We start from the raw sequence: 24,940 nt of genomic DNA, 5'->3' as shown, positions 1-24,940 counted from the left end.
TTATCTTTTAAGAGATTTCAATGCATGTTCCCCAATCAGCCCATTATCAGATTTTGTCGCAGATTGTGACCAAAGTGTGGTCATCCTTGTTAAATGCTGAGAATAAAATCAAGCAAGGAAAGAGCACATACTATTTTGAAAGTCTCAGGTACAGGGTTTGGTTCACTCTCAGGTAAGTCATCCTGGCAGGGTTTGAACCACCGAGCTCACAGACTCAGAGCAGACACTCAAATGATTCTGCTACCAAATGTGCTAAAAAGATGGGATTTGGACTTACAGGCCTCATTAGTGAAAGCAGTGTTTAATATATTCAACCAAAATGCCACATAAAAAAAAAAAATGGAGATACCGGGGATTGAACCCGGGGCCTCATACATGCAAAGCATGCGCTCTACCACTGAGCTATATCCCCTTCCTTCTTTGCTTGGAAAGGGGTTGAAGACGTTTACAAAAATCTAGTGAAACCTCTTAAATTATAACAGGCCAACCATGGAAAATTTTGACAATGTAAATCGATGAAGTTAAGACTTAAGTACAACTGGGATGTCATAATTAAGAAAATATAAATTTCACGAGATGTGGAAACAATCTACTATATAAAACACAATGTGAGTTTGTGTGTGTTTGTGTGTGTTTGTTTGTGTGTGTGTGTGTGTGTGTGTGTGTGTGTGTGTGTGTGTGTGTTTGTGTGTGTGTGTGTGTGTGTGTGTGTGTGTGTGTGTGTGTGTCCACCTTCATAAGGGTTGGTTTTAAATGCTTTGAGTCGTGCTTTCGGAGGGATTTGATTGGGGGGGGGGGGGGGTTTAATGGGCAATCTTTGAACACGACGACTGTGTGTCCACCGGTTCAAAGACCTAAAAGACTCTGAGAGACGCAAAAGACCACAAGGATCGAGAAGACTGAAAAGACCCTGAGAACCCAATGGAGCACAAACACCCAAAATATCCCGAAGACCAAAAATACCCTGAAGACCCAAAAGACCCAAAATACCCAAAAGACCAAAAAGACCCTGAAGACCCGAAGCACCCAAAGAACCTCAAAGACCGAAAGGAGCCGGAGTGCCCAAAAGGTCCTGATCACTGAAAGAATCAAAAAGACTCAGAAGACCGAAAAGACCCCCAAAGATCCAAAAATACCCCAATACCCAAAATATCCCAAAGACCCTTAAATACCCCAAAGACCCAAAATATCCCAAATATCCTTCATGATGCTGAAGACCCAAATGACCCAGAGGATTCAAAAAACCAGGAAGACCCTTAAAGACCCCAAAGACCCAAAAGACCTGAAGAATGAAAATACCCAGAAGACATTGAAAGCTACCAAAGACCCAAATACCCCAAAGACCCTTAAAGACCGGAAAGACCCCTAAGACTGAATAGACCATGAAAACCCAAATACCCTGAAGAAACAAAAGACCCGAAAGACCAAAAAGACCCCGAAAAAATCCAAAATACCCCAAATACCCTAAGACCATTAAAGATCCAAAAGACCCTGAAGATTTGAAGACCCAAAATACCCTAAAGACCCTTAAAGACCACGAAGACCCAAATTACCCCAAAGGCCTTGAAATACCCCAAAGGCTGAAAAGACCCTGAAGACCAAAAAGACTCTGAAGATCAAAAGGACCCAAAATACCCCAAATACCCAAACAATCCAAAAGACCGAAAAGACCCCGAAGACCCTTAAAGACGCTGAGGATCCAGTGGACCCCAAAGACACAAAATACCCCTAAGACTCAAAATACCCTGAAGACCCGAAAGACCCCAAGGACCCAAATGACCCAGAGGACACAAAAGACCACGAGGACTCCGAAGACCCCAAAAGAAGAGAAATTATGTCTCTTACATTGGAATTGTAGACGGTGGCTTGGAAAACCGAGCCTCAAGGTTGGTGTACAGAAGTGATTTTTTTTTTATCACAATAAATACAGGGCACAGGGAGGTAGCTCAAATTCACTGCACGTGATGTGCAGTGCACGCAGAGTAAACCGAGTGTATGTTTGCGTCTGTAGGATGTCTAATACATAAAGAAGATGTAAGCGCACCTGACACTAGGCCCAGACTTCAGACTTTGGCATGCTCACGCGGCTGCACCGTCAAATAAACTGTTCCATCCCGTCATTTTTGACGGGCTTTATACTAGTACATGCATAAAACACCAAACGACAGCTTCCTTTCACTTTGCATTTGTATATACAATAAGGTTGACAGTAAATAAGGTAACTAAAAAGGAACATCTTTTTACATCCTGCATCTTGTAGGGTAGCATTCACAAAGCATGACGAAGACAATAAAAAGCCAACTTCATTTTTTTTTTCAAAAAAACAATCACAAAGTCATGCAAACTCATTAAAAAATAAATCCAAATAACAAGCAAAACATTTGTATAGTTCAGCTGGCAGTTTTATTCAACTACTGTACTGGCTATTGTGAACAAAGCCTTACTTAAGTAAGAGCAATGTAAAATGTGAGTATAAGATCCGAGACTTACACGAACAGTCAGGGTGAACCCAGCGCTGTAGAATGGATTTTCTCGGTCTAAGGAGCCCACAACACTGATAAGTCCACTTGTGGCATCTACTGCAAGGATTCCATTTGTGTTTCCTTTGAAGAAGCAGAACAGAAGGGAAGAAAAAGTACATGTCGTGTTAGCAAAACGTGTTAAAGGGGAAATGATCGTCAAATGAACAGCGTTTAAAGGTTATTATCTCAAACAGATTGGATGGACATACTATTATTTTTTTTTAAATAGCTATGATTCCTTGGAGACATTCATCCTAAATGCTTGCAGCGTGGTTATCATCTGTTTGACTCCATCTTTGTTTCTGCTTCGTGAAGAGTGCACCAACTCACTGGATGCATTGATCTGCAGCACCCACCTGCTGGTTAATGTATCACCACCTGAGTGCTATTCACGGTTTGAAGGCGTCTTACTAGAACTGTCCTTACCAAGGATACTTAGTCATAAAACGACAGGAATGAACGAGTGAATTTTATCGGATTTTTTTTAGCAGCCATTTGCCCCATTGATTCCAAAATGAGACCAGCATTAGGTAGATTCATGCAGGAATATGACTTCCAACCCCATGAGAAAGATATCTGCCATGTGTGAACTTGTTGTTCAAATAATGTTTGAAGGTTTTGTTTTCACAACAAAACACGCATGTTAGAAATCAGCAAAACAACATGCTCAAGAATGTCAGGTCAGACAGCCATCAGACCACACCTATATCGGTCGCTTGACTCCACCCACCAGAGCACCAATACAAAAGTACTGTATATGGCTGCCATCTTCGTTTTCATACAAAACCTTCTCCCACCAAATTATCCCTCACGTAATATAACATAGTATAATTAATGGAAGCCTGGGAAACATGAAATATTGTACAAAACACACTGGGATAGGTGTCCTGCATCGGAGTGGCACCCCGACCAGGATTGTGCCCAATAGCCAAGAAACTGGTTCAGCAGCCATATGCATATGAAGATGCAGGAGTGGTCATTATATATATATAGTGGGGTATTGTTTCAATAGAAAAAGGGGGGATAGGTTCCCGAATCATGAAAATCCGCAAATATAGAGGACCAAACTGCGAATGGTGCGACAAAATCAGCGAATGGCAAGGTAAAATCCACGAATGGTGAGGCAAATCCAGAGAAAGTCGATGACAATCCATGAAGGTCGGTGAAAATCCCACGAATGTATGCTGCAGCATTGTTTCAATGCCCCTGAAAAACCGTGAAAATCGCGGAACACGGCAGCGAATTGGAAAAAAAACACGATTTCGTGGAACACGGCCACAAATAGAAAAAACCCGTGAATTCGCCGGACAATTTCCCACGAATAGAGAAACAGGTCGCATTTTATCATCTGCGAATATGCAGAACCCGTGAATAGCGGAATCATGAATAGTAGAACCGCGAATAGCAGAACTGCGAATAGCGTGGTCCGACAGTATATACATATATAAATTACATGGCCTAATCACATCTCTCACCCATAATTGGAGGGAATAACCAATCATCTCTCACCTAATCAATTAACCCAGGTGCCTAGGATCCCATAAGTTAACCCTCATGATCTTCCAGCTGAAGAAAGATGCATTATGCAACCCGGGAAAGTTACACAAGGTAAACCCTTGGTTGTTTCAAACCCTACTTGGGTTCCTCTACAGCTGCATACATTCACAAGTAGCACATACTTGATAATCCCAATGCTACACACCCCATCAGCCACCGGACACGTTTCATCACTTATTTGTGAGTCATTAGCGACAGCATCAACAGAACGTGTGCACCACTGAGGCTCCCAAGCATGTACCACGTGCAATGTCAATAGTCCCTTAAATGTCAATAGTGCAATGTGCAATGTCAATAGTCGTCAACATATAAATAGCGAGACCCAATCATATCTGTAATCCGTGTTTGGAGGGAATAACCAATCAGCTCTCATCTAATCAATTCCCACAGGTGGCAAGGATTATCAAATAAATCAAATCATCCGATGCTCTTCTACCTGAATAAATCTGCATAAAGCAACCAAGAAAAGCTACACAACGTAAGCCCTTTTTAGAAGGGCTTACCCTGACAACCTTGTGTAGCTTGCACATGGTACATATCTGCAGCTGTAGAGGAACTCAGGTGGAGTTTGAAACAGCAAAGGCTGAACCTGTGTAACTTTTCTTGGTTGCTTTATGCACTTTTCTTCAGGTAGAAGAGCAATTAAGAGGAAAAACATATTTCTTTACTAATAATTACATACAAGTCAGGAGACGACGATGGTTCATGAGCGAGCGGTATTCAATGACAAAGGACGGACTATAACCGAAGCAGGCCCGGACAGGCCAGGCCCGGAAATGTCAAAACGAAGGCTACTGACCTTGAAATGAGATAGAAAATAAGGTATAATCAGTTATGAGGTTAGTTAGCTACACAATACCGAAAATTCGGTGAAAAATGAAATGAAAAAAAAACAATGAAAAAAAAAAACAATGAAAAATCGAGCTCCGTGGGGCTAGACACATGATATTGGCCTAACCAAATACTGAAACCCCTGTCAGATTCCACCAAACCCCTCGGAGAAGATGTAGTTTGAAATCGATTACCCCCTAAAAAGACATCTTTTTCGGGCGTGGCTCCGCCCACAATGAGCGCAATACGCTCACTCTAGGCAGGACACAACTAGATCATGATGTCAACCTCCCACCCAAGTTTCCTCAAGATCGGATGATATCATCGGGTAGTTATGCTGCGGACAGACAGACACACAGACACACACACACAGACAGACGCGCACACATGACGAATATAGTGGTCACTTGATAACTCATGAACCAATACAGTTGGAACCTGCTATTCGCGGGGGATACATTCCTGAAAAATCCATGAATGGCAAAACCCGTGAATAGGGGGGCATTGTTTCAATGGAAAAATGGGGGATAGTTTCCCAAGTCGTGAAAATCCACAAATAGAGAGGAACAAACTGCGAATGGTGAGGCAAAATCTTCAAATGTCGAGGCAAAACCCGCGAATGGTGAGGAAAATCCCGAGAATGTCGACGATAATCCGTGAAGGTCGATGAAAGCCCTGCGAATGTATGCCACGGCATTGTTTCAATTTGGGGAAAAGGGGGATACGTGATAGATTCCCGGTGGTTCCTGATTCATAGAGGAAAAATGTTAAAGTTTAAAATGTTTTCGACTGCAAATGCACATGATTACAGTTCCCCCAAAAAACTTACAAATTTAAAAAACGACAACACCAGATACCATTTCCATTTTATTGAAAGAATGCGCTGTACAGTTTATTAAAAGTGCTTAACCAGCTTAACCATACATTACAGAAAAAAAACAAAAAAAAAACGACAACAGCAGGTACGAGGTGCAGTATTGAGCCTATCTGCTAATTTCAATAATAGATCTAACTAGGGCATGCCCGTACTATATATATATCTAAAAGTATATCCCCCCCCCCCCCCCCCCCCCCTCTATTTACATGCAATGGTTTGGTCCAAAGCTAACGGCTTGCGAGTACGGTGACAATCCCCCCCCTCTATTTACATGAAATGGTTTGGTCCAAAGCTAACGGCTAGCGGAGTTTGGTAAAGAAATCGCCATAGCGTGCACAAATGCGCAGGAAAGCGAAAGAATCGCAAATTAGTTTTAATTAGTTTTAAAACATAGTTTAACGCCAACATAGCGGCAACATAGTTTGCCAACGTGAAATAAATGAATACGCTCTCAAATGTGCCAAAAAAAAAAAAAACGCTACCCGTACGCTCTACCCCGCCCGTACGCCCGTAAACAAAAAAAACAACGCTCTTCGCTTCCGCCCTTCGCTCTGACTGAATTGGGAGAAATAATGCGCATAAGAAATCGAGAAATTATTATTTTCTCCGGAAGAAATCGAATTACGTACCGTAATGGCGCACGCGCTGGGCTCAGCATCAGCTCGCTCTCACATCGGCCACGCCTACGCAATAACGCGTTCTGTGATTGGATGCCGGAAGTGCAGTCCTCACTGTCCGGAAGGTCGTATATCGCAGTTACGATGAATCGCAAATTAGTTTTTATTAGTTTTATAATTAGTTTTAAAACATAGTTTAACGGCAACATAGTTTGCCGACGGGAAATAAATGAATACGCTCTCAAATGTGCCATCCGAGGCAGAGTGTGTTCGCCACGTTCGGCACACGTGATAGCTCGCTGCTCTCTGATTGGTTGAATCGTTTTTTGGACATAGCTCGGTAAGTACTTCTGCGATTAATTTAAAACCTTGAAAAGGCACATCCTCGGGTCCCCAGCAATATACCTGGCAAGTTTCAAGTATATCGGACCGGTAGTTGTCGAGAAACAGTGGTCACAGACATACAAACAAACAAACGTACAAACAAACATACACACAGAGATTAGTGGAATTATAGATAGATGAAGCATTTGCATTCTACTAGGGCATGCCCGTACTATATATATATCTAAAATTATATCCCCCCCCTCTATTTACATGAAATGTTTTGGTCCATTCGCAACGCCAAAGCGAACGGCGAACGCTTTACATGAAATGGTTTGGTTCATGAAATGTTTTGGTCCATTCGCAACGCCAAAGCGAACGGCGAACGGCTTGCGAGTACAGAACTGCTACCATCATCAAGTAGAAAGAGAAGAGAAAAAAAATGAAAAGGAAAAACATTCCAAACCGCGAGGGAAAACAACACGGCACGTCGACACAACAACGTGTCCTGTGATTGGCCGTACGTGGCTGCCAGTAGCTGCCCCCAAAAAAAAGCTTTCACCGTCCGGCGACTGAATTTAAGGGGAAAAATAAAACGCTCTTCGCTTAAAACAACGCCCTTCGCTCTGACTGAATTGGGACAATGTTTTTATGTTTTTAATTGAATTACTATCCGTAATGGCGCACGCTCTCACGGGAGCTCCGGAAGGTCGTATATCGCAGTTACGATGAATCGCAAATTAGTTTTTATTAGTTTTATAATTAGTTTTAAAACATAGTTTAACGGCAACATAGTTTGCCGACGGGAAATAAATGAATACGCTCTCAAATGTGCCATCCGAGGCAGAGTGTGTCCGCCACGTTCGGCACACGCGATAGCTCGCTGCTCTCTGATTGGTTGAATCGTTTTTTGGACATAGCTCGGTAAGTAATTGTCCGATTAATATGAAACCTTGAAAAGGCACATCCTCGGGTCCCCAGCAATATACCTGGCAAGTTTCAAGTATATCGGACCGGTAGTTGTCGAGAAACAGCGGTCACAGACATACAAACAAACAAACGTACAAACAAACATACACACAGAGATTACTGGAATTATAGATAGATAACTCGCGGGGTTGACATGTTTTCACATCTGGTAGGATATCCCGCAAAGTTTGCTTATAGTGAGGCTAAAATTCGCGCCAGTGAAAACCATGAAAACGCAAGTCACACAACAGTGAATGTATGTTGCAGTACTGTGCTGTACAGGAAAAACCGCGAATTCGCGGACAATGGCCTCAAATAGGAAAAAAACCCCGCGATTTCACGGAACACAAAAATACCGCGAGTTCACGGAATACGGCCGTGAATAGAAAAAAACCGCAATTTTGCATTTTTCCGCGAATAGATGAACAGGTCGCGTTTTATCAACCGCGAATACATGGATTCCGCGAATAGCGGAACCGCGAGTAGCGGGGTCCGGCTGTACTTATGTAATGATAAAAAAAATGTTGGCAATGTCTTGGAGTATTGTGACATGTAATTTTTACAACTGTTTGAACATTCATCCAAGGTGTTCGTGCTTAACCAGACATCTTGTCAGACTCATCATTATCAATGTACCAATGTACCATACTCTTGACATATCGTCGATGCTGTCAAAACAATCTCTTGCAAAGGTTATGCTAGTTGGTTTACCGTTGCCTTCCAACCAGTCAGGAGGAACTTGTAATTTGTTCAGGATGCTGGTGATAACTCACCTATTCATCATGAAAGACATTGTGGGATCTTTAACTTTCACCAACAACCCGTGCCCACAGATATGTCACCCAGTTTAACTTCTTGCAAATGGATGGCACACACTTTGAAGCCTCGCCCTGAAGGTGAAACATCAAGGTGATGGATTGTAACTCCGTCACAATTCCAGCCGAGGCTAGACAGTGTAGAGGTGAGTGCACATACTTCTGAGCTAACCTGCCAGCCCCTTGTCTGACTAAAAAAAAGTCTTTGTCAGTCAGATAAACATATTCCTAAGTATGCCTTCTTCCTGCCTTGCATTAATTGCGCAGCTGTTTCAATTTGTATTTGCTCGGAGAACTTGCATGCAAATTTCTTGCTATTTTATGACAATCAGATTATGCAGCAGTCACTGCAATGCTTTTGTTTGCTCAGTGTCTCAGTATTTGAATCTTACAAAACCCGAAGGTAAAGAATCACATTAACCATTAATTTCTCATGGAGATCATGCCCATCAATTTGTATCACTTCTCAACCATTGTGCCATTGGTGTGAAACATCGTTTCCTGGGTAATTTTATGTCGGATGTCATCATGGTGTCCAAGCCTCATGGAAAAGGGACACTCAGGCAGGGGTCATGGGGACACCATATTCCCCTTGCAGGGTGAAAATACAGCACCCCGTGTGGAGGCCTAGGGTTAAAGCACTGTGAAGTTATGAGGTTTTAAGTACCATATTTAGTAAGCAGTGACATTATTATTACCTAAATAAGCTGTGAGATTGTTATTGTTTAAATAAGCAGTGAAATTGTTATTATTTAATTGGCAATGAGATTGCAAAAAAAAAATTTTTTTTTTTTTTTTTTTTTTTTGTATACAAGATCGAGGCTCGTGAAAGAGCGAACATTAATCACACAAAAAGTCAAACCGACACATAAAACACAAAAATAAGGGGAGCGGTAGACAAGTTGGGGAGAGAGGGGGAAGGACACAAACACAACATTTGAGAGCAGGGACAACGGGAGAAATATGGGAGGGGGAGGGCTTGGGGGGAGGTGTGAGAGGTATAAAACACATCAACACTGCAAGGACTTCCAGGAAAGAAGTTGGAATTTCAAAAAAAAAAGTGTATCTGGGGTGAATTAGCGGGGGTAGAAAAGATCAAGGTTTTGGATGGGGGAAGATAAGACATGGTGGTGAACAGCTGTTTTAAAGACCTGGAGGGAGGAATGGGATTGAAGGGAGTGGGGGAGTTTGTTCCAGAGGCGGGAGAAAAGGGGAATGAAAGAGTGAAGGTGAGCAGAGAGCCTAGATTTTGGCAGTTTAACCATAAGAGGGTTGCAGGCAGATCGTGTGCGACCTGAAGGAATATTGGGGGGACAGAACACAGAGAGAGCTGGGGGAGCAAGGCCGGAGAGGAGTCGGTAAAAGACAGAAAGACCACCAACCTGCCTGCGGTGAGTGAGTGAAAGGCCCTCGGAGTTAGCTTCATCGCAGGAGATTCCAATGATTCTGAAAGCTTTGGTTTCAACAGCGTGAAGCCGAGTTAGGTGTGAGGCAGGAGCACCGGCCCAGAGGGGGGAACAGTATTCCATTGAGCTGCGGATGAAAGCCTTGTATGTGGTGAGGAGCTCAGGTGTGCCAAGGAAGGACTTCGCACGACGGAGGATGCCCAGTCGGCGACTGGCTTTGGAGAGGATTGTTGAGAAAGTATATGGGAGGGTTTTCCAGTCGGTCTTTTCGGAGAGACATTGTAAGAGTATTGTTTAAATAAGCAGTGGGATTATTATTATCGAAATAAGCAGTGAGATTGTTATTATTTAAATAAGCTATTAGATTGTTATTATCTAAAAAAGCAGTGAGATTATTATTATCTATCTATAATTCCAGTAATCTCTGTCTGTCTGTCTGTACGTTTGTCTGTGACCGCTGTTTCTCGACAACCACGGGTCCGATATACTTTTAACTTGCCAGGTATATTGCTGGGGACCCGAGGATGTGCCTTTTCAAGGTTTCATATTAATCGGACAATTACTTACCGAGCTATGTCCAAAAAACGATTCAACCAATCAGAGAGCAGCGAACGATCGCGTGTGCCGAACGTGGCGGGCACACTCTGCCTCGGATGGCACATTTGAGAGCGTATTCATTTATTTCACGTTTGCAAACTATGTTGGCGTTAAACTATGTTTTACAACTAATAAAAACGAATTTGCGATTCATTCGCTTTCCTGCGCGTTTGTGCACGCGATGGCGATTTCTTTACCAAACTCCGGAAGCCGTTCGCTTTGGACCAAACCATTGCATGTAAATAGAGGGGGGGGGATTGTCACCACTCGCAAGCCGTTCGCTTTGGACCAAACCATTTCATGTAAATAGAGGGGGGGGATATAATTTTAGATATAGATATAGTACGGGCATGCCCTAGTTATCTAAATAAGCAGTGAGACTATTATTATTATTTAAATAAGCTGTGAGATTGTTATTAATTAAATAGGCAGTGAGATTTTTATTGTCTAAATAAGCATTGAGATTGTTATTGTGAGACTGTTATTATCTAAACAACAAATGAGTATTATTATTATTATTTAAATAAGCTGTGAGATTGTTGTTATCCAGGAAAACAGTGAGATTATTATTATTATTATTATCAAAATAAGCAGTGAGAGTATTATTATTTAAATAAGCTGTGAGATTGTTATTAATTAAATAAACAGTTAGATCATTGTTATTATTTAAATAAGCAGTGAGATTGTTATTATTTAATAAGCAGTGAGATTGTTATTATTTAAATAAACTGTAAGATTGTTGTTATTATTTAAATAAGCTGTGAGATTGTTATTATCGAAATAAGCTGTGAGATTGTTATTATTTAAATAAGCAGTGAGATTGTTATTATTTAAATAAGCAGTGACATTGTTATTATTTAAATAAGCAGTGAGATTGATATTAGTTAAATAAGCTGTGAGATTTTGATTATTTAAATAAGCAGTGAGATTGTTGTTATTATTTAAATAAGCTGTGAGATTGTTATTATTTAAATAAGCAGTGAGATTGTTATTATTTAAATAAGCAGTGACATTGTTATTATCGAAATAAGCTGTGAGATTGTTATTAATTAAATAAACAGTTCGATCATTGTTATTATTTAAATAAGCAGTGAGATTGTTATTATTTAATAAGCAGTGAGATTGTTATTATTTAAATAAACTGTGAGATTGTTGTTATTATTTAAATAAGCAGTGACATTGTTATTATCGAAATAAGCTGTGAGATTGTTATTATTTAAATAAGCAGTGAGATTGTTATTATTTAAATAAGCAGTGAGATTGTTATTATTTAAATAAGCTGTGAGATTTTGATTATTTAAATAAGCAGTGAGATTGTTATTATTTAAATAAGCAGTGAGATTGTTATTATTTAAATAAGCAGTGATATTGTTATTATCGAAATAAGCAGTGAGATTATTGTTATTATTTAAATAAGCAGTGATATTGTTATTATCGAAATAAGCTGTGAGATTGTTATTACTTAACAATCCTGGTGTTGGCTTAGCGGTTAGGGTGCCGGCTTGGGATCCTAGGATCCTGGGTTCGAATCCCGGTCGATCGCTGAATTAACGCCAGGGGGGTTGACTCAGCCTGTCATCCTTCCGAGGTCGGCAAATGGAGTACCAGCTTGCTGGGATGAATGATCACGGTGTGTACCCCGGTTTAGAATAGGTACACTGCATTCCTGCTCATTGTAAGAGCGTGACCAAGGGTTGGCATCAGGAAGGGCATCCGGCCATAAAAACATTGCCTAAAACAGGGAACCATGATTTTCATGGGGCCCGCAAGGCTAACCCCCGCTCTCGCGGGGAAAATAGCCTTAAAACGATCATTCATTCATTCATTCATATTCATTGTTATTATCTAAATAAGCAGTGAGACTATTATTATTATTTAAATAAGCTGTGAGATTGTTATTAATTAAAAAAGCAGTGAGATTGATTTTGTCGAAATAAGCAGTGAGATTGTTATTGTGAGACTGTTATTATCTAAACAAGAAATGAGTATTATTATTATTATTTAAATAAGCTGTGAGATTGTTCTTATCTAGGAAAACAGTGAGATTATTATTATTATTATCAAAATATGCAGTGAGAGTATTATTATTTAAATAAGCTGTGAGATTGTTATTAATTAAATAAAGTGAGATTATTGTTATTATTTAAATAAGCAGTGAGATTGTTATTATTTAAATAAGCAGAGGAGATTGTTGTTATTATTTAAATAAGCAGTGAGATAGTTATTAATTAAATAAGCAGTGAGATTGTTATTATTTAAATAAGCAGTGAGATTGTTGTTATTATTTAAATAAGCAGTGAGATTGTTATTATTTAATAAGCAGTGAGATTGTTATTATTTAAATAAACTGTGAGATTGTTCATATTTAAATAAGCAGTGAGATTGTTATTATCTAAATATGCAACGAGATTGTTGTTATTATTCAAATAAGCAATGAGATTGTTGTTATTATTTAAATAAGCTGTGAGATTATTATTTAAATAAGCAATGAGATTGTTGTTATTATTTAAACTAGCAACGGCACCCGCCCTATGGGCGGGGCTTCAATTGGAAAGCCTAAATGAAAAGGCAAAATATCAGAAATTGAAGGCTTTTAAAATTTTAAACGATTCATATAAACATCCGTTGAATCATATCACACACAAGTCATCAAAATCTAAACAGTACATGGCGCCCATTTTGAAAAAAGATTGAATTCTGCATAACGGAAGCGGCCACTGCACGTCTTTCTCATTTTTGTGTGAAGAGTGCGAGCCGAATCTGTAACACAGAAGCGGCCACTACACCTGTTTCTCAGTCGCTTTGCACACGCTGCCATGTTACTTCGGAGCCACACGTTTATATAGGAAGAGTTCGTCAGGAGTCGATCTACTCTCTCCTGGTACGTAGAATAAACAGTATTTGTAGAATTTCAACAAAAGCCACAACACTGTTCATATCGGTAAATATTGTTATGTCTGGCGGGGTAGCAATATGTAGAGCCAGATAGATCTGAATAGGTAACATGCTTCGTCTGTCGTGGTAAGGAATCTACCCTGTAATAAGTTTCATGTGTAGGCGTTTTGTCGGTAAGGAGTATACTTGTGAACCTACCAGGAGGTTCCTGTGTTAAGTAGAGTTAGGGATTAAAGAGTAGCGCCCCTGTGTGTCTCACCTGGTCAGCCAAACCTTTGTCCCTTTTGGCACCGCAACCACTTAGACACAGTCAGGATCTTTATTGCAACATTAAATAACGCCCTCCCCTGACATGACTTTGGAAGGAAACAAGGCCAGGACACCGCCGCATGGCCGCCGCCATTTACACCTCCGACAGGCCTATCCACCTCGAGTGCCACGCGCTATGACCACGGAACAGGGGACGAGAGTTGGGGTGGTGCGGTAGGCGTGAACCTCCAGCCAGCGAGTCAGTGGAGGGCGCTGATTGTGTAACGCGCCAAGGCTGACGTGACGTCATGGAGAAGGTTATTTAAGAGCGCCCCAAATGCCATTGCTGGTTCTGGGAGTGGGTCTTGCGCCGAGTGAGTTGGAGAGAGACGGAGAGAGAGAGAGTGAGTCTTGCGCCATTTTGCATTGGTCTCGAGAGTCTCTGGCGGTTCGTGCGTTCTTGCAGCCCTTGCGTCACTTGCGGTTGGTGCTCTTGTTCGCACAGCTAGCCTGTTTTGGACATCCGGCGCTTCGTCTTGCGCAGCCCGAGTTGAGTGAGTCATAGCCCGAGTGGAGTTCGCTTGCTGGCACGTTTCCCTCGGGAGAGCTGACTGGGACGTGGCAGGTCGATTGTGTGGGAAGACCGACCTCGCTTGGAGCCGCTGGCCTGCGTTGGATGCGTGGTGCTTGGTGCATGTACCTCGTGGTGCTCGGTGCTGTGGTGCTGGAGTGTGGGGCCTCGTGGGTGCATCGGAGCCGAACGAAGCCGCGTGTGGGCAGCGGAGACAAGACAAGAGACAGATAAGCTCGCACACCACAGACGCACATAACAAACGTATTTCTTTTGTTAATCCATTCCTGTGTCTCGTATCCAAAATCTGTGTGCGGGGACGTCCCGATTAGGATATTTATTTGATTATCGTCGCGTTTCTCTGTTCCGATTCTTATTTCAATAAACCCTTGTATTATTTTATATCCCCTTTTGAACCTGTGCCCGTGTCGAGTTAATTTCCCTTACAGGATCGAAGCTGCCGTGGGTTCGTTGAAGGTAAGCTTTTGCCGCAGCCTCCATTTTCCTTCTTCCTCCCGTGCGACATAGTAAAATCCGTGTTTGGTCGTCGCCTCCAATAAACCGTTTCGGCCTATCTGCGATCTCCTAGTGTTAACCGGGAGTCGCGCGACAATATTATCCCATCGTGTTTGGAAAAACTGGAAAATTGGAAAACTTGGGAAACTTTTTAGCCTATTTTACTCCCAGGGGTCCCAGGAATACCCACCCAAAATATCGTTGCAATCGGTTGAACCGTTTTTGCGGTACCTTCGAACGGACGGACGGACATTTGGTGAATTATAGTAAGATTGCCCCCCACAAATAGAGAAGGCAAACTACGCCTATGCTTAAGATCCCTTTGAGGTGGTGAAAGCGGACTGACCAAGATGGTGCACCACCATCTTGGTAAGGCTTTTTTTTTTCCTCTCTTTTTTTTTCATGATGAGTACTCCATTAAATAACTTCAAAAGGGGTTTAAATTTACCCAAATACACAGTTTTCATTCATTCACTACCTAGTTCCCTTAGTATGTAGGTAAAGTTTCAGGCCGCTAAGTTTAATGGTTTTGAGGTTATGGAGAAGACATACTGACACACACACACACACGTACACGTACACACACTGACATTTATTATTGTAGACATAGGCGGATCCAGGGGGCGCGACCGGCACGCGCCCCCCCTAAACCCTTCCACTCCCATCAAAAGTGATCTTGTTTCACATGTAATGAAGTGTAAAATTTCCATAAAAAGGAGAATATATAATAAAGGTAGGTAAGTCTACGTAATATTGCATAGCGTTTCAAAAATTTTAAACATAAAATGTGCAACAATTACATTTAAGGAAATGCTTAAAGTGTTTATGTTTTCGTTTTTGAAGTGTACCAACACATTATGTCAAAAATCCAGATCTGTTAGTTGCTCAACATCGGTGAAAAAGATGGATATCGATTAGGTAGAGAATTTTGTGTATAGTTGCTGTTATCGTCGTTTTAATATCCCAATTAAACAACATCAACAGCAAGAACAACAACACAACAACAAAAACAACAACAAAAACAACAACAACAACAACAATGGTGGAACGGAACGATGTAGTTCGTCAAAAAGGGCGAAAATTCAAAAGGGTATTCACCGTTTTTTTCCCCCCCCAAAAAGACAGATTTAAAGGAGCTCTTGATCTTCATGCTGAAAGAAGATAATAAATAGTTAAACTGTTACAATTTGGTTTTGTAACTCCAATTAATTGGTCGAGCCTTCTCAGTCGGTTGGAATTGTGTAATTACGAGTCGGCCTATAGCCGAGTTGGTGGTAATATCTTTTGTTGGTTTGGTCCTTCATCGTGATCATCAACTATGCAACATTGAAGAAACAGAGCGACTGTGTTGTGACGTAATCTAAACATTTCTTAGTACACAAGAAATCCCGAGTTCTTATCCCATCTTATGAACGCTTAATTATTCATTTTTAATCAAAACGAATCTAAATCTGTCCATGAATCGTAAAGATTCTGAAATGATAAAGCAATTAAATAATTTATTCAAATCAATTCATGACAATTGCAGTGACGTCACTCATCAACTTTCTTGGCCGAATGCTTATTATCGTTGCAGTTTACAGAGGAACAATTGATTTGTTATGATCAATATGCCATTTATTTCATTCATTACATGCAATTTTTACTTTTCAGTCAATTGGATTTTTATCATGAGATAATAATTAAAATAAATGGTGAGTTTTGAGCAAAAGTTTTTTCACCAGAGAACTTATTTTCAAGTGTATTAGAGGCACTTTTTCGTCTATATTTAGAATAGTCTTTAGAATTTGACAAAAAGAAACACCCACAAAAAATGTTCCCCTCACTGTACTCGGCGAAATTATATTTTTCAATAAAATGTAATGTTTTTTGTGCCCCCCTCCCTCTACCCCTTCCCAACCTAAAATCCTGGATCCGCCCCGTAGATGTCAAAGTACTGCAAAACTATAGGTTTTTGAAGTGATAAGATGATTTGTGTTCTACAGTGCCCAAGTATAGAAGTAAATTAAAATAAAATAAAGATTGCAAAGGTTGTATAAAAAAACGAATTCCAGAAGTGTTCTGCCATTGACACAGTGGATATTACACCACTTTATTTAACCCATTACCCGAGTTACTTGTGCCTATTGTTTGTAACCTTTATGCAGTCCTTAAAAACAGAAAATTCCCTGTTTGCAATGTATACTATAAAATAAGCCATCGGTCCATCCGTGTGTCCGTCCATGTGTCCGTCTGTGTGTCCATCCTATAGACCCCATTATAACCCTTAGACTCCTCAGACTTTCTGTCTGAGGGCCTTCAATAGCAACACTTGAGGGTCACCAGCCATAATCAAAAGGCCCCCCATTAGTAAACCGTCTCATTATCATGCCAAGAGGGCACAACATATAATTAATTAATTAATTAGTTTTCTCTGTCTTTTTTTCAGGTTCTGCTCATCGTGGTTGGTTGCACAGTGTAAGGTCCCAGGTGGCATTGAAAAAGTCCCACATGGCAAAGCGAAAACGGTGCCCATTACAACAATTTCACCCCAATACAATCAAATGGGATTTTTTGTGATTTTATTATTATTTCCAAACCTCAGGAATTTTTCAAGATATCTGATTGAAACTTACATTGCTTATTCGTATCCATGTGTAGTATATGTGTATAAAATCTGATCAAAATTAGATAAAGGTCAGGGACAATGACGTCCAAAATATGTAAAACACCTATTAGGCCACAATTGGAAAATGGATCAACCAAATTTCTTCAAGCACAACATTCAATAATGTAAAACACTTGATAGGTCAACATTTTCCAAATCACCAAGTTTCTGTTTCCATGGCAACGATTGTTCATCTGGATTTTGCAAGTATCGGTGCTATGCACGTGCTTTTTAATCACTAACGATAGCTCTTCTTCCGAGCAGACCACCATTGTCTAGAACAGCGTTTCTCAACCTTTGATGGCCCATGGCCCCCCTACCGAGTCGCTTAACATTCGTGGCCCCCTGCCCTTCAATAAAAGATGCAGATTTCGTTTTATGAAATTTATTTACTCAGTCTTAAAAGATAAATCAAAGTAAACATTTTTCTAAGCAATACAATCAATGAGACACTTGCTGTTGGGCTTGTCTGACGAGGCCTCTTATGTCCGGCTCCGTCTTGGACACAGCAAGGCGAATATCGTTCTCAACGTCAAGACGGTTTCTGGACTTCGTTTTAATGGTCGCAAGGTCAGAAAATCCAGATTCGCAAAGATATGTTGTGGCGAATTGAATGAGCATTACGGATGCCTTCTTGCTGAGTAGTGGATACGCATCCTGAACAGACAACCAGAAGGTGGAGAGGTCTTCTTTGTTACTGAAGACCAGCTTCATTGCTTTTGAAACCTTCAACTCTGCCAGCTCCTCTGCTTCGTCTTCAGTAGGTTCAATTTTGGCGTTGAACGGGTCTTTGTGCCACGGAACATCCAACGGTGCATCGTCGAAATACGATTTGAACTCAGCGGAGAGATTGTCGAGATGTCTAGTGATGCAATCTTTGATGCCGACGGGAAGCTCAATCCTCTGCGTCTGCAGGTGCTCGTCCAAGAAAGGAAACGAGGCAGTGGACCCGGCCTTGATTCGTGCCTGTCAGACTTCCATTCTAGCAGACAGTCCGGCAAGCTTGTCTTGAACGTCACTGACTGTCACATCACGGCCTTGCAAGGACTGGTTCATTTCGTTGAGTTGGCCGAATATATCGGCCAGGTAGGCGAGCATCATGACGAACTCTTCATTGTCGAAGTGGACATGGAGGTTGTTTTCGTTGTCTCGCAGGAAGATTTCCACCTCAACCCGGAGTTCATACAGCCGAGAGAGGCATTTCCCCCTCGATAGCCAACGGACTTTGGTGTGGAACAGAAGTCCAACATGTTCCGCTCCCATTTCGTTGGCCAGTAGTTGGAAGAGCCGATGATTTTTGGCCTTCGCACGAATGAAGTTGATCACTTTGACCGCGACGTCCATGACTTCCAGCAAACGAGGCGGAAGAGTCTTTGACGCAAGAGCGTATCGGTGTAGCGAACAGTGGGAGGACGTCACATGGGGCCATTCGTTCTTCACAAGCGTGACGAACCCTCCTCTGACGCCGACCATCGCTGGGGCACCATCAGTACAAATGTGCTTGAAATTCTGCCAACCGAGTCCGTTAGCTTCAAAAAAAGAGTCCACAATAGCTTTGATATCTGCCGCTGTCGTTGTGGTTGGTAGGGTATTGCAGAACAAGAACTCTTCCTTCATCTTTCCCTTTCTCTCGTAGCGAGCGAAGGCGATCAACTGGCTCTCCAGGGCGGTGTCGGTAGACTCGTCTAATTGAAGGCTAGCCTGGAGCGTGCTTTGTTTGATTTCGGAGCAAACTTGACGGCACACATCAGCAGCCATGTCGTCAATCCGTCGTCGGATCGTGTCATTAGAGAGCGAAACTTGCTGGATCTTCTTTTTCGCCTCTGGTCCGATCATCAATTCCACCATTTTCTCTGTACATGGCTTGATAAGGTCCTCAGCAATAGTGTGCGGCTTCTTGCACTTCGCAATTCGGTATGCCACTTCGTAGCTGGATTGAAGAGCAGGTTTTTCTTCTGGCCGGAATCCAAATTTGGGAAGTGTCGCTTCACGGTCATATCGTGATCGTTTCGCAGACAGAGCGTCGATATTATCTTCCTTCCTTCCGGGATGCATCTTGTCGCGATGGTTTGAAAGTTTGGAAGGACGTAGTGACGCATTTGACATCACGACCGAGCAGTGCAGACATTGCGCGCAGTCCACGCCATCTCGACTGACATTCGTGAATCCAAACTTGACATAGCTGTCATTCCATTTTCGAGCCTTCGACATCTGAGAAAAAAATTGCAAATACGAATTAATTACTTTTGTAACGGTAATACAGTAAGGTTGAAAATTAGGTTTAGAAAAGTGCTCTGGAGGGAAGGAGAAGAAAGGAAGTAGAGATGTAAAGAAGCAGAAAGCAGAAAGAGATGGAGAGAAACTCATCTACCCTTTTTTAGAGAAGGTTAAACTCATCTACCCTTTTTACTTTGACACTATGACCGGAGACTCGTCACCTTAATTGTACATTACAAGCTTCTGCATTCTGAATCGCAGTTTTTCGGCGTCCGCTCGTGGCCCCCCGGTCGAAGGCCCGTGGCCCCCTTGGGGGGTCACGGGCCCCCGGTTGAGAAACGCTGGTCTAGAAGGTAAACATGTACTACGTGTCACAGTCAACATCACAACTTTATATTGAATTCCCATTTCTACCAATACATATTCCAAAAATTGCTCATTTGAAGTGAGACATTTATGACCCCCTCAGAGATAAGTGCACTACTCGTGATTTTCAATTTCGTTTGACTACCAGACAGGCATATGAGTAAAGAAAATTATCCCGCACCGCCCGACGCATATGGATAGGGACAAATTCAGAGCCAAAGTACTGCTAAGCTTCAGGTTCAGTTTCTGATTCATGTTCCAAATATAACATTCAATTTAAATCAAGTTGTTCCTCGGTCATAAACTGACGTTTATGGATGGACGGATGGACGGACAGACAGAAGTGAACCAATTGCTTAACTCCGCTTTTCACTGCACGTACATGGGGTAATAAGAACACAGCTAGACAGACTCAAGAAAATGCCTAATCTATAAAGGAAACTAGAACAACACCCTTCGACATCATGCCGTCAACCGATATGGCTCCACCCACATTATTACATCATTGCAATACATGTACCAAGTTTGATTTAAATCCATTCAGCCGTTCTCAAGATATCACATTTTCACCTGACATGGCCTCTGACCTTTGACCTCTCGACCCCAAAATTAAATCAATTCATGATTACATCAGGATACATATCTGGACCAAGTTTTAATTTAAATCCCTTCAGCTGTTCAAAAGTTATCACAATTTTACCTGACATTAATTCTGACCTTTGGCCTTTGACCTCGGGACCCCAAAATCTAACCAGTTAATCTTTACATATTGATACATATCTGTACCAACTTTGAATTAGATATCTTTAGCCGTTCTCAAGTTGTAGACCTCTTATGGACTTTGACCTTTGACCTTTGACATCTTTACCCCAAAATCTAATCAGTTACTCTTTACATCGTGATTCACATCTGTACCAAGTTTGAATTAGATCACTTCAGCTGTTCTCAAGTTATAGACCTATTACAGACTTTGACCTTTGACCTCTTGCCCCCAAATTCTATTCAGTTAACCTTTACATCATTATACATACCTGTACCAAGGTTGAATTATATAACTTCAGCCGTTCTCAAGTTATAGACCTATTACAGACTTTGACCTTTGACCTCTTGCCCCCAAAATCGAATCAGTTCATCTTTACATCATTCTACATAATTGCCTCAAATTTGGTCAGAATCCCATCACTGGTTCACAACTTATCCCGGTAACAGGATTTTTTTTTTTTTTTTTTTTTTTTTTTTTTGTATACTGAATCGAGGCTCGTGAAAGAGCTAACATTTACTTCACAAACAAATCGACCAGACAAACAAAATACACAAAAAGAGGGAGCGGAAGACAAGATGGGGAGAAAAGAAAAGGGGAAGCACACAAACACAACATCCGAGAGCAGGGAGATGTGTGGAAGGGAGAGGGCCCGGGGGGAGGAGGCATGGGAAGGGGGGGGGGGGGGGGGGAGAGAGAAGTATAAAGCACAAGGACACCAAGGACTTCCAGGACAGAAGTTGGTATTTCAAAAAGGAGAATTGGGGTGAAATTAGCGGGTGTAGAAAAGATCAAGGTTTTGGATGGGGGAAGATAAGAGATGGTGGTGAACAGCTGTTTTAAAGACTTGGAGGGTGGAGTGGGATTGAAGAGAGTGAGGGAGTTTGTTCCAGAGGCGGGAGAAAAGAGGAATGAAGGAGTGAAGGTGAGCAGAGAGTCTTGATTTTGGCAGTTTAACCAAAAGAGGGTTGCAGGCAGATCTTGTGCGACCTGTAGGAATATTTGCGGGACATTGCCCAGAGAAGCTGGGGGGGAAAGGCCAGAGAGGAGTCGGTAGAAGACGGAAAGACCACCAACCTGCCTGCGGTGAGTGAGTGAGAGGCCCTTGGAGTTAGCTTCATTGCGGGAGATTCCAATGATTCTGAATGCTTTGGTTTCAACAGCGCGAAGGCGAGCTAGGTGTGAGGCAGGAGCACCAGCCCAGAGGGGAGAGCAGTATTCCATTGAGCTGTGGATGAAAGCCTTGTATGTGGTGAGGAGCTCAGGTGTGCCAAGGAAGGACTTCGCACGACGGAGGATGCCCAGTCGGCGACTGGCTTTGGAGGCCAGATTTGAAATGTGGTTTTTCCAGGAAAGATCATGGCAGATAGTGAGACCCAAAAGCTTGAGTGACAGAACTTCTTGGAGAAGATTATTCAGAAAGTGGATGGGAGGGTTGTCCAGTCGGTCTTTTTGGAGAGACATCGTAAGAGTGTGAGATTTGTCAGGATTGAAAGACATGTTCCACTTGTTTGCCCAGTCTGTGATTTTGTCAAGGTCTGCAGAGAGTGAGGAGGCTGCAGACTGCCGATCTGAGGGATGAAGAATGGAGCGACAGAGAGTAGAGTCGTCAGCAAAGAGATAGAGAGGATTTTCAAGAGAGTCAGAGAGATCATTGATGAAGACCAGAAAAAGCACAGGGCCCAGAACACTGCCTTGGGGAACTCCAGCCTGAACAGGAAGAGGAGATGAGAGAGACCCATTCAGGGCCACACGTTGACTACGACTAGAGAGGAAGTCCGCCAGCCATGCGTGGAGATTTCCATGGATACCAAAAGAGGAGAGTTTGGTGAGCAGAGCGGGGTGCCAGACTGTATCGAAGGCACGTGATATGTCAAGGGAGACTGCTCTAATTTCCTGTTTGGCATTGAGGACCTCCATCCATTGCTGAGAAAGCAGAAGCAGCATGTCCAGAGTGGAGTGTCCAGGTCTGAAACCAAATTGATGATCAGAGATCAAGCCATTGGAGAAGAGGAAAGATTTCATATCTGAAGCAATGATGGATTCCATGACCTTGCTGATAATTGGGAGAAGGCTGATTGGTCTGTAGTTGCTGGGATCTGTTTTTGCACCTTTTTTGTGCAAAGCGGTGATGTTGGCAGATTTCCAAGCAGATGGAAGATGACCTTGAGCAAAAGAGAGGGTGAAGAGAACAGAGAGAGGGAGTGAAAGAGCGGAAGAACATGATTTTAGGACCCGTGGGCTGATGTCGTCAGGTCCAGTTGCAGAATCAGAGTCGAGGGTTGACAGACACTTTTCCACCTTGTCAGGAGGAAAGGACACAGAGTCCAGGAGCAGCTGGGTACGACTGGGTACGGTGGGTACAGAGAGGGATGGGTTTGGGACACAAGATTTAGAGGCAAACACAGAGTTGAGGCATTCGGCTTTTTCACGTGCGGAGTCAGCCGTGTGGCCATTTAAGGTGAGGGAGGGGATGGAGGGGGAACAAACACCAGAAACAGATTTTACCAGACGCCACCAGGATTTGGAAGAGGGAGACAGATAAGAGAGTTCGGTCCTGAGGACGGAGAGATATTGTTTCCTGGCTCTCCTGAGGGTGGACACACACTTGTTTCGGGCTTTGTGAAAGGAAATGAGATTTCCTTCCATTGGATTTGCTTTCCAGGAGACGAAAGCAAGTTGTTTCTGGGCAATAGCCTCACCACAAGATTCCGTGTACCATGGACGGGAGGAAGGGTATGACAACTGAAGACGAGAAGGGATAAAACTGTGCATGAGAGAGCGCAATTTACTTTGGAAGAATTCCCAGGATGAGTTGATGTCAGAGGCAGTAGAGATGGGAGACCAGTGCAGATGATTGATGGCTGCTTGAAGACCGTGCCAGTTGGCCTGAGTGAAATGCCAGACTCGTCGACGCTGAGGAGGCTCTCTGAAAATGGTCAGAGAGAAGTCCACTTTAACAAGCACATGATCAGAAGAGCCGATTGGAGCAGAAGAAGAGCAGCAGACATTTTCAGGGAAGTTAGTCATAACCAGGTCCAGAAGAGAAGATTCTCCGTTGACTGAGATCCGGGTTGGGAAATTGACAGATTGTGTCAGTCCCAGTGAGTCACAGAAGTCCTTTGCTGAAGAGCCATGGCTGGTGAGAGAGGTACCCACCCCCAGCCAACTGGCATGGTGACAGTTGAAATCACCACATATGAGGAAGAGAGAGTTGGGATGGGTAGATAGAAGTTGGTCCATATTATCAGACAGCAAGATGTAGATGGAGTCATCACTGTTTGGTGGACGGTACAACACGCATATGAACAAAAGGTGGGAGCGAAGGGGAAGCCGTAGCCAAAGGTATTCCTGGGGGTGAGGTGGAGAGAGGGCAGTGCAGGGCGAGTGAGGAAGAGAGTTTTTTATAAAGATAGCAACCCCACCTCCAGAACGAGGCTCAGGTCTATCATACCGGAGGAGGGAGTAACCTGGGAGAGATACCAAGGAATCAGAGACATCATGAAGGAGGAAGGTTTCTGTAAAGCAGATCACGTCTGGTTTGTCAGAAGCAACCTGTATGGAGAGATCAGTTAAGTTTGAGCGAAGGCCCCGGATGTTTGAGGTCCATACTGTTAAGGAAGAGGAAGGGGGAGCATCGGATACAGAACAGGGGGGGGGGGGGAGCGGTAGGGCAGGATGTGGAAGAGGAGGAAGAGGTAGGGAGAGCTGTTGCAGGTGTGTCAGAGATTACAGAATAGCTTGGAGAAAGGGAAGAATGTGGCGGACAAAAGGTTTGATGGTGTTTGGGTGAGGCGCAGTGAGGTGTTATTTGAGGAGGGGGAAGAGTGAGGCAGAAGGTTGAGGAAGATGAAGGTGAAAGTTGGAAGGGGGAAGAAGCGGGGAGGACGCTTTGAGGAGGAGGGGTGAGAGGGGAGTCTAGGAGGGGAGGAGTGAGGGAGAGTCTCGGAGGGGAGGGGTGTGGGGGGAGTTTAGGAGGGAAGGGGCAGGGGGGGAGATTTGAAAGGGATGGGTGTTTGGGAAGATTTGGGGGGGAGGGGCAAGGGGGAAGATTTGACAGAGATGGGTGATGGGGAAGATTTGGAGGGGAGGGGTGAGATTGGATTTTGAAAAGTGTACGATTTATGGGAAACGAACATTTATTGCAAAATGAGTTTCTTGAGACATTCGAGTCAAAAATACGTTTGAGGACGCTGAAGGATGG

General features: G+C 42.7%; 1 protein-coding gene and 1 non-coding gene across 2 annotated transcripts in view; both read right to left on the bottom strand.

Moving 5' to 3' along the window:
- LOC137416665 (cadherin-23) overlaps positions 1–24,940 on the bottom strand; it is a 311,457-nt gene that overhangs the window by 231,685 nt on the left and 54,832 nt on the right. Inside the window, exon 13 of the mRNA XM_078783975.1 lies at positions 2,491–2,603. Coding sequence (XP_078640101.1) covers positions 2,491–2,603 — 113 coding nt within the window. The remainder of the gene's footprint in view (positions 1–2,490; positions 2,604–24,940) is intronic.
- TRNAA-UGC (transfer RNA alanine (anticodon UGC)) lies at positions 341–412 on the bottom strand. The gene has a single exon. It is a non-coding gene; the product is annotated as a tRNA-Ala (tRNA).

The sequence above is a fragment of the Myxine glutinosa genome, chromosome 8, assembly GCF_964187855.1.
Source record: "Myxine glutinosa chromosome 8, kmMyxGlut1.1, whole genome shotgun sequence".
NCBI classification, from domain to species: Eukaryota; Metazoa; Chordata; class Myxini; order Myxiniformes; family Myxinidae; genus Myxine; species Myxine glutinosa.
This window is presented reverse-complemented; position numbering and strand designations above follow the sequence as displayed.